The following is a 17,330-nucleotide window of genomic DNA, read 5'->3' as shown; positions in this document are numbered from 1 at the left end:
AAGGGTGGTTTGATTTACTTTTATAGCGGATTTTTTAGTGGATTTTTTTTAGTGTATCTAGGGTTTCTGGCACCCGGTGCAAGAATTGATTTTGGCGCCCCCCCAAGGACATATGGCCCCCATCAGCCCCATCATTGCCCTCTCCTCCTACACCATCCCCATCATTGCCCTCTCCCCATCAGCCCCATCATTGCCCTCTCCTCCTCCACCATCCTCATCATTGCTCTCTCCCCATCAGCCCCATCATTGCCCTCTCCTCCTCCACCATCCGCATCATTGCTCTCTCCCCGTCAGCCCCATCATTGCCCTCTCCTCCTCCACCATCCCCATCATTGCTCTCTCCCCGTCAGCCCCATCATTGCCCTCTCCTCCCCCACCATCCCCATCATTGCTCTCTCCCTGTCAGCCCCATCATTGCCCTCTCCTCCACCATCCCCATCATTTCTCTCTCCCCGTCAGCCCCATCATTGCCCTCTCCTCCTCCACCATCCCCATCATTGCTCTCTCTCCGTCAGCCCCATCATTGCCCTCTCCTCCCCCCCACACACACACACCATTCACTTCTCTGCACATTCCCCTGCAACGCGATACACACACACCCAATACTGAGCCACACATACACACATTCACATACACACACACACACACACACACACACACATTCACATAAACACACACACATTCACATACACACACACATTCACACACACACACACATTCACATACACACACATTCACATACACACACACCTCTCACCTCTCCTCGCGCTCTGCCGCAGCATCTCATCGCCTTCCTCTGACACAGCCGGCAGCTGAATGATGATGTCATCCAGCGGCGAGTCTGTGTGAGAGGAAGCAGGAAGACAGATCGCTGGGCAGCGGAGCTGCAGGGATTTCTCCCTGCCCGCCGCATCCACCCTTCAGGGGCCCCCCTCCACCTCGGCACATGTTGGGAGCCGGCGCTCTGCAGCTTCTCTGTGCTGGCTGTCAGCTTGACAGTCGGCACAGAGAACAGCTGACTCCCAGACCGGGGGCGGCAGAATGCAGCCGCCAGGGGAGGCACTGCGGACCGCCAAATTAGGCGGCCCAACTGCGCCCCCCCTGCCGGCTGTGCCCAGGGCACATGCCCCGGCTGCCCCCCCTAGATACGCCACTGTATACCGTTCCACGTTTGGTAAAATGGATAAAGCAGTTTTATTCTTCGGGTCAGTACGATTACAGCGATACCTCATTTACATAATTTTTTTATGCTTTGGCGCTTTTATACGATAAAAACTATTTTATAGAAAAAATAAATATTTTTGCATCGCTTTATTCTGAGGACTATAACTTTTTTATTTTTTTGCTGATGATGCTTTTTTGCGGGACAAGATGACGTTTTCAGGGGTACCATGGTTATTTATATCCGTCTTTTGATTGCGTGTTATTCCACTTTTTGTTCAGCGGTATGATAATAAAGCGTTGTTTTTTGCCTCTTTTTTTTTTTTTTTTTTTACGGTGTTCACTGAAGGGGTTAACTAATGGGACAGTTTTATCGGTCGGGTCGTTACGGACGCGGCGATACTAAATATGTGTACTTTTATTGTTTGTTTTTTTATTTAGATAAAGAAATGTATTTATGGGAACAATATATATATGATTTTTTTTCTTTATTTAGGTTTTTTTTTTTTTTTATTTATTTATTTTTTACACATTTTAAATTTTTTTTTTTACTTTGTTCCAGGGGGGGACATCACTGTATAGTGACAGATCGCTGATCTGACACTTTGCAGAGCACTGTGTCAGTTCAGCGATCTAACATGCAGCGCTCCTGGCTTACCAGCACTTGCTCTGAGCAGGCACTTGGTAAGCCACCTCCCTGCAGGACCCGGAAGTAGCCCCGCAGCCATTTTGGATCCGGGGCCTGCAGGGAGGAGACGCTCGGTACAAGATGAGCACATCGCCTTGTACCGATCGTCTCAGGGAAGCCCGCAGGGAGCCCCTCTCTGCGCGATGCTTCCCTGTACCGCCGGAACACTGCGATCATGTCAGCTGACACCCAGCCGCGATCGGCCGCGCTCCCCTCCATGAGCGCGGCCGATCACATATGACGTACTATCCCGTCACTGGGAATTAAGTCCCAGGTCACTTTGATGGGATAGTACGTCATATGGGATTAAGGGGTTAATAACCTCCTGGTATGTCCCTTTTTGACCTATTCGGGCACTTCTTCACTTTTTCTTTATAGATTCAATAATAGAGATTGGAATTGGTATTGTGCTTGATTCCTAGCTCTGCCAATATATTGTTATGTGATATTATGACCTTATATTGTTTACTATGTTCTTTGTATATACTTTTGTTTTTGTTATTATTTTGTTTGTTATTTTTTCCTTATACTGACACAGATGTCTGTGTTTTTGTAGTAACTGATGAAGGTCACAATTGACCGAAACGTTTTCCTGTATTTACTACAATAAATTTTTCCTGCTGCATCCTACCTTAAGTTGAGTGCTAGGTCTCTTACTATTTGTCTATATGGTTTGGGAACCTGTCCTTAGCACCCCTTCTCTAGTAGTGCTCACGGTTAAACTTTCCAGTTATTAGCTTTAGGCCGGGGTCACACGAGCGTTGATTCTCTCATGCAAGAAAATTGGGTCAATTATGTAAGTGACACTTGGATAAAACTCAGTTTGAACCAAGTGGCAGCTTAGCGTGATTTCATTCTCTTGGATGAGAAGATTGGAGCACAGGTGAGAAGAGGACGGAGAACAAAATTTCTACTTCTTCTCCATTGCCGGACTCCGCAGAAGTCGGATTGCACTCAGATGACATGACTATCCAATAAAACATCAGATAGCACTTGTCCAATGTATAAGCTGGGGTGAGCAAGCCCTTACACTAAGTGGTGCAAATTAAAAATAATATCACATATTTAGATACAGCGGTAACACTTACTCCGTCCCCATACAGCACTACATTGACGATCTCTGGTTTTGCATCGGCCTCCATAACATCGACCCTGTTAAATATAAATTCATAAATCGATCACATGCTGAAAGTGACATAATTACATTGATGAGGTTCTACACAACTGTCACAATTGCTACCATTCCCATTATATTAGATACTTTACAACAGATCAACAAATGGAGATCTGGAGGATTTAATAAGATAAATGACAACCATTTCTTAAGTAATTGTCATTATTCTCTGTAATCCTGCACTCAGAATGTTTACATTCCAGAGCTTATATGTACGTCTTATTTCTACATGCTAATAGCAATGTTCATCAGTTCTTCTGCAAGGAAATCTCATCTGCCTGCTTTATGTGCCTAGATGACTGATCTGGTTGCGGTGCCCATTTAGATTATTAGAGGCCATATGGCTTTATAAAGACTGGACACTTGCGGGCAGCAACTGAGACTTTTACAAGTCGAAATGCGTATTGCCAAAAAAAAAGCAGCAACAGTCGTTTTTTTAAAAAAAGGAGATCACCATAGTCTTATACTGCTTCTCACTAAATTAGAATATCATCAAAAAGTGAATTTATTTCAGTTCTTCAATACAAAAAAAGAGAAACTCATAAATTATATACAGTCATTACAAATAGAGTCATCTATTTCACGTATTTATTTCTGTTAATGTTGATGATCATGGCTTACAGTCAATGAAAAACCAAAAGTCATTATCTCAGTAAATTAGAATACTTTATAACACCAGCTTGAAAAATGAGTTTAAAATCCGAAATGTTGGCCTACTGAAATGTATGTTCAGTAAATGCACTCAATACTTGGTCGGGGCTCCTTTTTTTATCGATTACTGCATCAATGCAGCGTGGCATGGAAGTGATCAGCCTGTGGCATTGCTGAGGTGTTATGGAAGCCCAGGTTGCTTTGATGGCAGCCTTCAGCTCGTCTGCATTGTTGGTTCTGGTGTCTCTCATCTTCCTCTTGACAATACCCTATAGATTCTCTATGGGGTTAAGGTCAGGCGAGTTTGCTGGCCAATCAAGCACAGTGATACTGTTGTTTTTAAACCAGGTTTTTGTACTTTTGGCAGTGTAGACCGGTGCCAAGTCCTGCTGGAGAATTACATTTCCATCTCCAAAAAGCTTGTCTGCAGAGGGAAGCATGAAGGGCTCTAAAATTTCCTGGTAGACGGCTGCACTGACTTTGGGCTTGATAAAATACAGTGGACCTACACCAGCAGATGACATGGCTCCCCAAACCATCGCTGATTGTGGAAACTTTACACTAGACGCTTGGATTGTGGTCTCTCCACTCTTCCTCCAGACTCTGGGACATTGATTTCCAAATGAAATGCAAAATTTACTTTCATCTGAAAACAACACCTTGGACCACTGAGTAACAGTCCAGTTCTTTACTCCTTGGCCCAGGTAAGACGCTTCTGGCGTTGTCTATTGGTCATGAGTGGCTTGACACAAGGAATCCAACACTTGTAGCCCATGTCTTGGACACATCTGTGTGTCGTGGCTCTTGAAGCAATGACTCCAGCAGCAGTCCACTCCTTGTGAATTTCCCCCAAATTTTTGAATGGCCTTTCCTTAACAATCCTTTCAAGGTTGCGGTTATCCTGGTTGCTTGTGCACCTTTTTCTACCACACTTTTTCCACCACACTTTTTCCTTCCACTCAACTGTCCATTAACGTGCTTGGATATAGCACTCTGTGAACAGCGAGCTTCTTTAGCAATGACCTTTTGTGGCTTACCCTCCGTGTGGAGTGTGTCAATGACTGCCTTCTGGACATCTGTCAAGTCAGCAGTCTTCCCCATGATTGTTGAGCCTACTGAAACAGATTGAGGGACCTTTTAAATGCTTTGGAAGACTTTGCAGGTGTTTCTTGTTAATTATTCTAATTTACTGAGATAATGACTTTTGGGTGTTCATTGGCTGTAAGCCATAATCATCATCATTAACAGAAATAAACACTTGAAATAGATCACTCTGTTTGTAATGACTCTATATAATATATGAGTTTCACTTTTTGTATTGAAGAACTGAAATAAATTAACTTTTTGATGACATTCTAATTCAGTGAGAAGCACTTGTAATTGTTAATACGAGGTTAAATAATGTATACAATTCAACCAACCCATAATACGGCATGATAACCAGCACTATTCCTATACTGTTACTGATCTGCAAGTGCAGACTATAAGCTGCAGTTTATAACTACCTTCAATGGGACAAAGTCTGCAGATTTTCATTAGCCTATGGGCTTGTTCACACACACCGAGTTTTGTCTAGGACAAAATGCACGTTTGTTTTTTCTTTCATTACCAGAAAAGTGAATTAGATTCCTGAAATTTAATGCATGTGGTGCTCATTTTTTTCCTTGCAGATTGAAATCATCAATGAGTTTTTTTCAAACCTACAGCGTGTCAATTCAGTGTTTTTGCTGTGTTTTTTTACCCATTCAAATGACAGGGAAAACGCATAAAAAATGCACATATTTTATGCAGTGTTATTCCTAACAGTACTCTGGTTTTTGCTATAGAAAAATGCGCTGCAAATACTCAAGGTGTGCACATAGCCTAAAGTTTAGCCATTGGAGATTGGAAGCCACAGTTTTTTAAGCTGGTAATAAATTAAATAACTTTGGGCAAAATGTTTGTTTGGTGAACAGATATCCCACATACCCATTAGTACGCAGCCGAACATTCCAACGTTTTCAGTGGGGAGAGAGGAGGAAAGAATGAGGAGGAGGGTTATCTCCCATGAAAACAAAAAGATTGTTTGTTGGTGAAGGGGAGGCCCCATATATATCCCATAGTTGTCCATTGCTTCCAATATCTAATGTGGAAGGGGGCTTTAACATTCCATAGGCAATAGAAAACACCCTATTACAACTCGGGTAGGTATTGCCTGGTTGCATTATACTTTATTCAATTTATATCCTATATTTTGTGAGCATGATTTAAAGAAAAAAAGTATAAACAGTAAATAAGATTAATAGAAAGAAAAAATGCAATAAACCTTATTCAAGTTGTTTCTGCTGTAACAAAGTGACTGGCAAAGTATTGGAGGGGAGATATGTTTCACTGAGGCTATTAGCTTCAGAGATTTGAAACCCACAAGTTTGTTCCAGCACACTATGTTTTGAGAGGAGTTAATTGGCCATTTTAAGGGCTGTTTTTTTGTGGACAAACATAGAGCGGATGGGAGGTTTTCAACCTTGTCTCCACCCCAGGGTGTGGTCTGGGGTTTAAATAGTTAGCCTCCTGAGGCATTCAGTGTTCAGTGTGTCTGGAGATGTGTTCTTGCCTGTGCTAACATGAACCGTGTGTTTTTGCTAACCCTGAGCAGGCGGATCCTCGAAACCACAAGGACTGTGCTTTTGTGTTACCCCTTTGTTTTTGCCCAAAGGGCTGTGTTCATTTTTACTTCACCATGGTTTATGCCACATATATGCAGCGCCCCAGAGTCCTGGTCGTTGCAGTACTGATGCTCCGCCGCTAAGGGGGGCTATGGTACGTCTGATGGCACTGAAGGAGTTCACCTGACCAGGTATCACAGACACCAATGCACTTCACAGTCTGGCCTCCAGGGGGAGCTAAGGGCGCTATGTATTAGGCCACTCCTCACAGTCTGGTAAAACTGGGGGTTAGACAGGAAGTTAGAGAGAAGCTGACTGGGAATCGAACAGGCAACATCCTGTGGCAGAGGGTGTTGCGGGGAGAGACTCAGGGGGGTCCTTGTCAGGAGTGGGATCCTGGCAGAGACCTAGCGAACCAGAGAGAACGTAAAGGGAACGCGCCTGCACTTCCTTGCGGCGGTACCCCAAGAAAGGACAAGAAGCGAGGTTTATTGTGCTGAGTGAGAAACGAGATCAACGCAACAAGGAGAAACACCAGTAGGAGTCGTGCTGTAAGACGAGGCAACATCCTGCTGAGGCGCGTAGCCGGTGGCCGGAACGCCGAGGAAGTATTGAGCTCCAGGCCTTACTTCAAACCTACGGCAGGACAGTCAGTTATAGGCGGGCTGTCTCACTCAAATCACCTAAGAAGACATAGGGGGCAACAACTGGAGAGGGGCGACACTAGGGTCCCGGAAGAGCTCAGAGCCTACCCGTCATACGGGTGCGTCCTAGCCATATGATCTGGGGGGACGAAGCAGAACATCATAATCGAGTTGTGAGGGAACTTCAGAAACAGACACAACAGTTGTGGGGACTATCCGTAAGCACAGCAGGGGAGGACCACAACACACAAGCGCTTGATGGTAGGCACAGATTTCCACCTGCAAAGGGAACTCTGGAGGTGCCATCGGACCGGCCGGACTCCCACAGCCCGGTTAACCGTATTCCAGACTGAGAATCCTGAGCCTTCAGTAAAGAGGTAAAGAGACTGCAACCTGGTGTCCTCGTTAATTACTGCGACCGGCACTGCACCACATCATCACCACCACCCACACATCGAACTGTTATTCCTTTATTGGATCCCCCTTAACAGGGTCACAGGCCGGGGTCTAGCCACCGTGACATCGCCAGAGCCAGAAGGGAGACCCGGTACTTGGGACTCGGTGGCCCTGTGACAGGGGGCGCTCCAACTTGGCGTCACGAACAGGATCCTACTTAAGCCCGAAGAATCGGGTCATGTGTGCCTTGGGACTGTGATTGAATTGTGCCTGGACTGTGGCTTATTGCTAAGACTGTGCACTGCCATTTGCCGCCAAAACCCGCCGCCATTGCAGCGCCACAGGGAGCGCAGAGGAAGAAGAAGGACGTGCCATGGGAGATTACCAAAGCGGCGCCAAAAGCAGTGACCGCCCCCTCCGACTTCTGCTGCGAGATGATGACCTGCCCAGAAGCAGAGGAGAACTACCCCCTGATTTGGAACGGCGGGAACGAGGCGAAGAGGGAGCTCGACCTTGGAGAAATGGCGGAGCCAGGTGTATGCGGTGCCACCGAATGCCGGACAGTGACGATGAGCAGCAAGTGCCCGAGCGACGGCGAAGTATTCCCGGCTTGTCCTCACCCACCGGAGACAGACCCGAATCCACCGCAGCTGAAGGACTCGAACTCCTTGGAGCCGTCGGCGGAGGAGCTGAGCCTACCTATCCCAACCACGGAGCCATGGAGAGCGGAACCACATCAAGAGGCCACCGTGGAGGAACCGCAGTTCGGGCTGCGGCCGATTCCAGTGTCCTTGTCAGCGGAACGGATCGACATCGGTGGAATCACATCAGGCGCAGGTATGGAAGACGCACCTGCTCCCCTGACCGATCCTCCCCCCCTGGCCGATCCCGCTCCCACGACCGCTCCTCACCCCAACAATAACCGTTTCCTCTCGGTGGGGTTGGTGGTGCTCACCCCCGACACGATGGGGAAGCTGGTACCTCCACTACCGACCACGATGGGGGAACCCATAGATGTGAGCCCAGAAGGGGTGATCCTCCAGTGGGACACCCCTTGGACCGGGCCAGAAGGAGCTCGGGAGGAAGGCCTCACCCTTGCTGTGCTCACTTGGGAACAATATAAACAATGCCTGATCCTACATTGGAAAAACCGAAAAGACACAGAACAAACTAATGCGCCAAAAGTACAACACCCGAAGCCTGCGTGCGGCAGGAAAGACGTGGTAAAGCGGGGAACTGTGCTGGCCTTTCACCCAAAGCGGGGTTGGGGCTCCATACAGGAACCGGGACTACCGACTGACGTCTTCGTTACCAGTTACAACGTGAAGACTCCCTGCCGCAACCAATATGGTGACCCACTATTGCAAAGGGGGGATCAGGTGACCTACACCCGCCACCGGAGTGCACAAGGATGGTGCGCTCGGAACGTCCAACGATGTGGGCCTGAGGGAGTGTCACCTGTTGCCCCGACCATGACTGATCCGGACTTGACAGATCTTGTTACTATCGCCACTGTACGCCTTTTTGCGGCTACCGAGCTTGCAGCCAGGGTTAGCCTTCGAATCCAGACACCGGGTGACCTGACTGCACCCGAGAGACCAACCATTGACACTGACACTACATCAGCCGCAGACCAGGGGCCGAAGCTTGAACAGTCGAGGTGTTCACTATCGGCTGATGTCTTGCAACTTACTATGAAGCTCTAGATGCCTTATAGAATGTAAATAGTTAACTGTTTGTTTCCCTGCTTTTTGCTGCTTTATACCCGTCTAGGGTTAACTCTTAAAGGGATCCCTTTGTTTACCCGGGATCCCTTCTGCTGCTTTTGTTTTGTTTCTCGTTTTATCATTGTTGAAAAGAACTGCTGGATCATGAACACTGCATGATTACAAACTCACTGTAAATAGTTTGCACCTTCTTAAAGGTGCCCTCTACTGGTTTTACAAAAGAAAGGACTCTTTGCGAAGAAACTGTTCCTGGAAACAGCACCGGAGTCCTTACTGCATACGGACTTGCAGCGTGAGAAGTTGCACTACCTCATAGAGACTTGGTCCCTTCTTAAAGGGGACGTTCATCGATAGCACTTAGAGAATGATGATACTTTAACAGAAGAAGTAATAATGCTGACATGTAGCAGTTATATGTAGTTAGCTAGTTAATTGTAAGGAATGCTTAATAATGTGTTAGAGAATGAGGACAGGAAGTGAACCCATACGGGGTTAGTCGGTGAGTCCTCCTTGGAGCCATACAGAGATGGCTCGGTGATCCTGAACTGAGAGATGGATGATACGTTCTATACTGTGTATAGTAGCAGAAAGGCAGTAGGCCCGGGTGGAAAGGGGCGGTCCTGCAACAGAGCGAGAGGCAGCAGGCCTGGGGCAGATAGACAGGCGGTCCTGCAGATGTAAGGATGGAAAATGAAGGAAAAGTTGATTAGCCTTATAGTGTTTTATAAGAAGGTCTTTAGTGGATTCAGTGTGTACGTCCTTAAAGGCAATGTTAAATTATTGTTCAAAAATTTGCACTTAGTAGAATACCCGGTTGGGCAAGAGAAGTTATTTATAGTCTGTTATTTAAAATATTTAACCATGTTTGTAACGTTCAAGTGTCCTCACCTCCCATAAAGGGAAGCCCTGTTCAAACTGTTATTGCATTTCAAAATTGTATGTCTTTTTGCTGACCTGTATTGTTGTTTTCTTCCCAGTTCAGGAGTACTGGATTTAACCGGGGGGGAGTGCAGCACCCCAGAGTCATGGTCGTTGCAGTACTGATGCTCCGCCGCTAAGGGGGGCTATGGTACGTCTGATGGCACTGAAGGAGTTCACCTGACCAGGTATCACAGACACCAATGCACTTCACAGTCTGGCCTCCAGGGGGAGCTAAGGGCGCTATGTATTAGGCCACTCCTCACAGTCTGGTAAAACTGGGGGTTAGACAGGAAGTTAGAGAGAAGCTGACTGGGAATCGAACAGGCAACATCCTGTGGCAGAGGGTGTTGCGGGGAGAGACTCAGGGGGGTCCTTGTCAGGAGTGGGATCCTGGCAGAGACCTAGCGAACCAGAGAGAACGTAAAGGGACCGCGCCTGCACTTCCTTGCGGCGGTACCCCAAGAAAGGACAAGAAGCGAGGTTTATTGTGCTGAGTGAGAAACGAGATCAACGCAACAAGGAGAAACACCAGTAGGAGTCGTGCTGTAAGACGAGGCAACATCCTACTGAGGTGCGTAGCCTGTGGCCGGAACGCCGAGGAAGTATTGAGCTCCAGGCCTTACTTCAAACCTATGGCAGGAGTCAGTTATAGGCGGGCTGTCTCACTCAAATCACCTAAGAAGACATAGGGGGCAACAACTGGAGAGGGGCGACAATAGGGTCCCGGAAGAGCTCCGAGCCTACCCGTCATACGGGTGCGTCCTAGCCATATGACCTGGGGGGACGAAGCAGAACATCATAATCGAGTTGTGAGGGAACTTCAGAAACAGACACAACAGTTGTGGGGACTATCCCGTAAGCACAGCAGGGGAGGACCACAACACACAAGCGCTAGAAGGTAGGCACAGATTTCCACCTGCAAAGGGAACTCTGGAGGTGCCATCGGACCGGCCGGACTCCCACAGCCCGGTTAACCGTATTCCAGACTGAGAATCCTGAGCCTTCAGTAAAGAGACTGCAACCTGGTGTCCTCGTTAATTACTGCGACCGGCACTGCACCACATCATCACCACCACCCACACATCGAACTGTTATTCCTTTATTGGATCCCCCTTAACAGGGTCACAGGCCGGGGTCTAGCCACCGTGACATCGCCAGAGCCAGAAGGGAGACCCGGTACTTGGGACTTGGTGGCCCTGTGACAGGGGGCGCTCCATATATAATCAACCAGTGAATATCTTAAAAAGACAGTGTTTCCGTGTCTACCTCCATGTAGCTGACTGAGTTGATCTACCATACTGCCTACAGAAACTTGGCTAAAACTGATCTGCCTTGGATCTAAGGAGTGGGAAGAGACCACCACTTTTTTTTCACACAGTGTTGACGTATGTGTATTTTACGGAATTCTTGCATTCCTTATGAAATAACAATTCTGGAGCATGCTTTCCTAGAACTCTGTGCTATTATTCCTTTGTAAGGCTGGTTTCACACTAGCGTAGGGCAGAGCTGCGGAGGGCTACGTAGTTCCTCCATTAAGCCCCACCCACTGCCCCACCTCTTCCATTCAGCCCCGCCCACGTCGGCATGCGTCCTGCATACCTATCTTTAACAATGGGTACGCAGGCCATGCAAATGTATGCGGATGCCTCCTCATGCGTCGTTTTGATGTTGCGTCGACCGCAACAAAATGCAACATGTTGCATTCGACGCAGTTTGGCGTAGCGTCAAAACGATGCATGTGGCGGCATCTGCAAACATTCACACGGCCTGCGCACCCAATGTTTAAGATAGGTACACAGGACGCATGCCGACGTAGGCGGAGCTGAATTGAAGAGGTGCGGCAGTGGGCGTGGCTCAATGGAGGAACTACGCAGCCCTCCGCAGCACTGCCCAACACAAGTGTGAAACCAGCCTTATTCCTCCCAGAAAATTACAAATTATTTTCTAGCTGGGTGTCACCATTGCCTTTGTCAATGATGTTTGTCCCTAAATAGTCTGAAGGAAGAGTCACGCAGCAGTATATCTTGGACAAGGATCGCAACAAAACTTGGACATAGAAATACATGCTGTCACGGGTTGAGAGAGCTGTCTGTCGGTCCGAGGATTGCGTTTCAATCCGCGTCCGAGTTTTACGGCTGTCTGAATCTCTGCTGACTGTCCAATCAGTATCAGACTGTGTGATGATATAGCCTTTTCACAATTGGAATAGAAGCAACCATTTTGTAACTTATTCATAAGTTTCCAGGAAGAATAAATAGAGGATCCACAAGACAACTAGTACATGCTCCATGAAGGGGTAAGTTATTGGTTTGGCAAAATCAAATATCTACTAAAAGAGACATGTCAGGAGAGCTTATAGTTAGTGATGGGCGAAAATGCTCACTACAGGAGTTTGCCTCAGGTGCTCGGGTACGCGCCGAGTATCACGGGTGCTTAAGTGACATGCTCGAATCTCCGCCCCGCATGTTTTGCGACTGTTAGACAGCCCAAAAAAACCATGCGGGGATTGCCTGCCATACACGGTCAATCCCCGCATCAACAGCGCAGGATTCATGTGACAAAAGGAATGCGAGTGCCAAAACCGCTGGAACGGCGATGGCACAGGAGGTGAATTTAGGTGTTTTAGTTTTAACGGGGGCAATCATTCAGATTAAGAATGGGTTGTCCTAGTAGTGGACCACCCCTGTAAGGATTATATTAAATTAAATAGGGCCAGGTTCACTCATATTTGATTGTTCTTATACAGACCACAGTGCCCGGTCTGGTGACAGGTCTCCCAAGCTGATCTTACAAAATCATATGTGTCTATGAAGTAGTAAGTTCGAATCGGGAGGCCGGCGGTCAGTCCACACATTGCTGTCCATTTACAGACTGTGAAATACACTAGTTTGAACCCAGTCTTATGTTCATTATGTTCCTGACTGTTAGGCCACATTCACACGTTTAGTATTTGGTCAGTTTTTTACCTCAGTATCTGTAAGCCAAAACCAGGAGTGGGTGATAAATCCAGAAGTGGTGCATATGTTTCTATTATACTTTTCCTCTGATTGTTCCACTCCTGATTTTGGCTTACACATACTGATGTTAAATACTGACCAAATACTTATGTGTGACCGTGGCCTTAAGCTCCATTATAACACTGGTGTCTGTGAATAAAAGAAGCTGCTGCATAACTTAGTGCATAAACTGACAGTAATATTGGAGGAAGTCACCTATCTTTTACTAACAAAGAACATCACAAGTCCCAGCACTATTGTAATATATATTCAGACCGTGAGGTTACCTGTTCATTGTCACAGAAGTATCCGTCCTGCTTGTGTAGATTTCCTGGGCACTGTGTAAGCAAAGTGAGACATGGATTACCTTACACAAGACAGTTCACTATTCACACACTCAATCATTTTATTCATTTTGTTCAGGTCTGCAAAGAAAAACAGTTTTATAGTTTTATCTGTATAGAAAAAGACTGAACGGGATGTGTCCTGAAACTGCAATTAAATTGTGGAGACTGATATGCTTAACCAAGATGAAAGTAAAAGGGAATCTGTCACTAAGTTTTTGCACCAAATCTGAGAGTGGCATGAAGTAGATACAGAGACCCTGATTCCAGTGATGTGTCACTTACTGGACTGCTTGCTGTAGTTTTGACATAATCATTATTTTATTAGCAGGAGATAATCACCAGAGGACTAGTAAACCGTCTGCCACATAGTCCTCTACCACTGATGGTAGCTTTCTGCCTATGCACAGTGTACACAAAAAGCTTCCAATCAGTGGTGTAGGTGGGGTTATTCAGAGCTCAGCATTCAGAGAACAGCTAAATCTGCAGCAGAAGAAACTGTGATTTTATCAAAACTACAGCAATAAACCCAATAAGTGATACCACCCTTCCCTTTCTGAATAATAAAAATGTCAAATGATCCCTGATATCTGACGCATACAACACGCATCAGAATGGGATTACTCTTATCATTCTAGTCCATAATTCCTACTCCACATAGATCTATTCATTGTAAGCAGATCGGTTCTGGAGGTTGCCCAGTCTTCACCAATTGGTGTAATCACATGGTCCAATCAAGCAATAATTTCCCTCACTTTGCACCAAAATATGGACCGCACTCTCCTCCCTATGGCGCAATAACTCATATATACTAGCATCTCCTGAATAGGCTTCTGAAATAAAACAATCTATAGTGGAATATTTCCAGACCAACACTTTAATGCTCTGAAATACCCACAAAGTATTCATCCAAAGTATTCTAATCAAACTAAACAGCAGAGCCAGGCAGAAATGAGAAAAGGTCCTAAATGACACTCTCAGAAATCCATGCTCTGGAACTAAGTAACAAAACATCCTCTAACAGCTACAATTCACTTTCTAAAAAAACTACCTGCAGAACACTAAACTTTATGAGCCTAAGGATATAGATAACAAATTCAAGGAATATTATTCCTCATCCTAATCTATGTGATATAAAGGGTTCCCCGAAGCTCTCCGCTTCAAATATTCAATCCTTCCTATCAAAACTACAACTACCTTCAGGGCCATCAGGGCCGGCATTAGGGGCTAGCATACCAGGCAGCTGCCTAGGGCCTCCACTCCTCCAGGGGTCCACAGCCAGTGGCATGCCACTAATATCTGCACACCACACGACCGCTATGGGGCCGGTGATCATTCAACTTATCGGCATCATACATATAGTTGAAAGCAGTGATGGAGGAGAGAGCGTCAGATGACACTCCCTCTCTCATCACTCCACTCTGCCTATGACTCAGCGTGTGCCAGCAGGAGAGCTGAGATGCTCTGCAGAAGCCAGAGCAGGGGGGAACGAGGAGGAGAGGTAAGCATTATGTGTGTGTCTGCTGCACTATACTGTGTGTGGGGGAGCTGCATTATACTTTTTGTGGAGGGACTGCATTATACTGTGTATGTGGGGGGCTGAACTATACTGTGTGTGGGGGGGGACTGCACTATACTGTGTGTGTGGGGTGCATTATACTGTGATTGGAGGGGGCTGCACTATACTGTGTGTGTGCTTGTGGGTGGACTTAATTATACCGTGTGTGTGGGGGAGCTGCACTATACTCTGGGGGGCTGCATTATACTGTGTTTGTGTGTGTGTGGCTGCATTATACTCTGAGGGGACTGCTTTATACTGTGTGTAGGGCTGCATTATTCTCTGCAGGGGCTGCATTTTATACTGTGGGGGGGCTGCATTATACTGTGTATGGGACGGCTGCATTATACTGTGTGTGGGGCAGCTGCACTATGCTCTGTGTGTTTGTGGGGGGGCTGAATTATACTGTATGTGTATATGGGGGGCTGCATTATACCGTGTGTGTGTGTTTGTTGGGGGGCAGAGTTATACTGTGTGTGGGGCTGCATTATACTCTGAGGGGTCTACATTATACTCTGAAGGGGCTGCATTATACTGTGTGTGAGCGGCTGCATTATACTCTATGAGGGGACTACATTACACTCTGAAGTGGCTGCAGTATACTTTGAAGGGGCTGCAGTATACTCTGCGAGGGGGCTGCATTATACTCTGAGGGAGGCTGCATTATACTCTGAACGACTTCAACATTGTCGATCACGTTCGTTTAGCAGCCTGAACTCAGCGCCTGTAAATGCAACAGAAATGTTTCTGTGTGATGGTGCAATATGTGAGCATTTGGGGCTCCACTTTAAACTTTTGCCCAGGGTCCCACTTTGTCTAAAACCGGCCCTGGGTGCAATATCATAAGAATTTTGTAATCACTAATGGGAAGAGACAGGGTTGCTCCCTGCCCCAGTAAATCTTTGTTCTGTTTATTGAATCTATGGATCAAGCGATTTTCCACTGTACCGAGGTATAAAAATAGGAAACCATGAACACTGTATTTCTTTACAAGCAGTTTTAGAGATTATAAGGCATTCTGGCTCCCTTTCATATTATAAGCTTCACAAATACTTCATGTGCATGTTTCTGTCACGCCGTTCTGTCTGTATCTGGTTTTCGGCGTGACAATGCATGTCTTTGCTGTAACCCTTTGCTCCTTTCCCCCTAATTGAGCTGGGATACTGTTGGCTATTACCTGTATGGAGCCTTCTCAGTTCCCTGCTTTGCTGCATAGCCGTACATGGTGGTTAGGTCTTTGCTCTGCTGCATGACCATCCGCATGTGCGGTCCCTGGTTGCCGCTGTGGAAGCTGTCCGCAGGTTGCGAGGTCATTTGCAGCTGGTGCATGACTTTCCATGTGCATCTGGGCATGCAGTCGCTGCCAGGTGCCGTAAGCCACTGTTCCTGCACTGATTGTGCTGTAATGGTTTCTTTTTGTGCTCAGGGCATGCACGGCTACACCTCCCCTGCTTTTATCAGGGTTAGTGTGTGTACTTGAAATGCTGTCCCCAGCCAATTGCTGAGGGGCAGCGCCTATATAAAGTTCCCCTGCCCTATGGGTGGGGCCTGAGCTACTCACAAAGCCCCTGAACTTTGCTATGTGTGTTTGTGTTCCTGCACCTCTCTTGTCTATGTTTTGGTACCAAAGTCCTTGCCTTGATTCCTGTTTTGTCCTGTTTTGGCGCCTGTCCTGGAGGTGGTATATCCAGGCCCGAATCCTTGATCCTGTACCTGACCCTGTCTGAACTGTGTCTGCTGTGTTATGTTCCTGGAATCCCTCTGCGTCTGGAGTCTCGCACCCAGTGACTTTGTCTCTTTGTGTTTCTGCTGAGCATCTATTACTCTGCGCTCTGGCTACCATGCGGTGCTAGCTCCTGGCAGGCCCAGCAATCCTGCGGATCTAGCATCATCCCACTTGAGTTCCTTCCTAGGTCCGATGCCCGGAGCCTGACGACCGCAGTCTGGAACCTAATGACGGTTGTCTGGAGCTTGGAGCCTGATGACTGTAGTGGTGCCTGTAGGTCATGTTGGTTGTCCGGGACCGAACGACTCCTGTCTGATGTCTGTCGGTGACCCTGGGTCCAGATGTCCTTATGTCCTGTCTGTTGTTGTGAATTCCGTTCTCGAACTCCCTCCTGTGGTCATGAATGGTACTTCGGTGAGTTCTGTCCTTGGACTCCCTCTGGTGGCTGTGAGGGGAGCTGCTGGTTCTGAGATTCCTTCCCCAGCTGCCCTCGTTTAGGGCTAGGCTAGGATTCTCTATTTAACTCCACTCAGATCGTTACTCCATGCCAGCTGTCAATGTTCTAGTACTGGTTCAGATCTCTCCTGGATCTTTCTGAGGACCTGTCTACTCCAGCAAAAGCTAAGTTCTGGCTTGTTCATTTGTTACTTATGGTTTTTCTTGCTAAGTTCTAGTCCAGCTTGCTATCATGAAACTGCC

General features: G+C 46.9%; 1 protein-coding gene across 1 annotated transcript in view; it reads right to left on the bottom strand.

Annotated features, from left to right (window-relative positions):
* ADAM11 (ADAM metallopeptidase domain 11) overlaps positions 1-17,330 on the bottom strand; it is a 174,357-nt gene that overhangs the window by 30,363 nt on the left and 126,664 nt on the right. The window contains exons 19-20 of the mRNA XM_077252617.1: positions 13,291-13,341; positions 2,938-3,001 (exon numbers count right to left, since the gene is read on the bottom strand). Of these exons, the coding sequence (XP_077108732.1) occupies positions 2,938-3,001; positions 13,291-13,341 (115 nt within the window). The remainder of the gene's footprint in view (positions 1-2,937; positions 3,002-13,290; positions 13,342-17,330) is intronic.

The sequence above is a fragment of the Ranitomeya variabilis genome, chromosome 4, assembly GCF_051348905.1.
Source record: "Ranitomeya variabilis isolate aRanVar5 chromosome 4, aRanVar5.hap1, whole genome shotgun sequence".
Classification (NCBI taxonomy): Eukaryota; Metazoa; Chordata; class Amphibia; order Anura; family Dendrobatidae; genus Ranitomeya; species Ranitomeya variabilis.
This window is presented reverse-complemented; position numbering and strand designations above follow the sequence as displayed.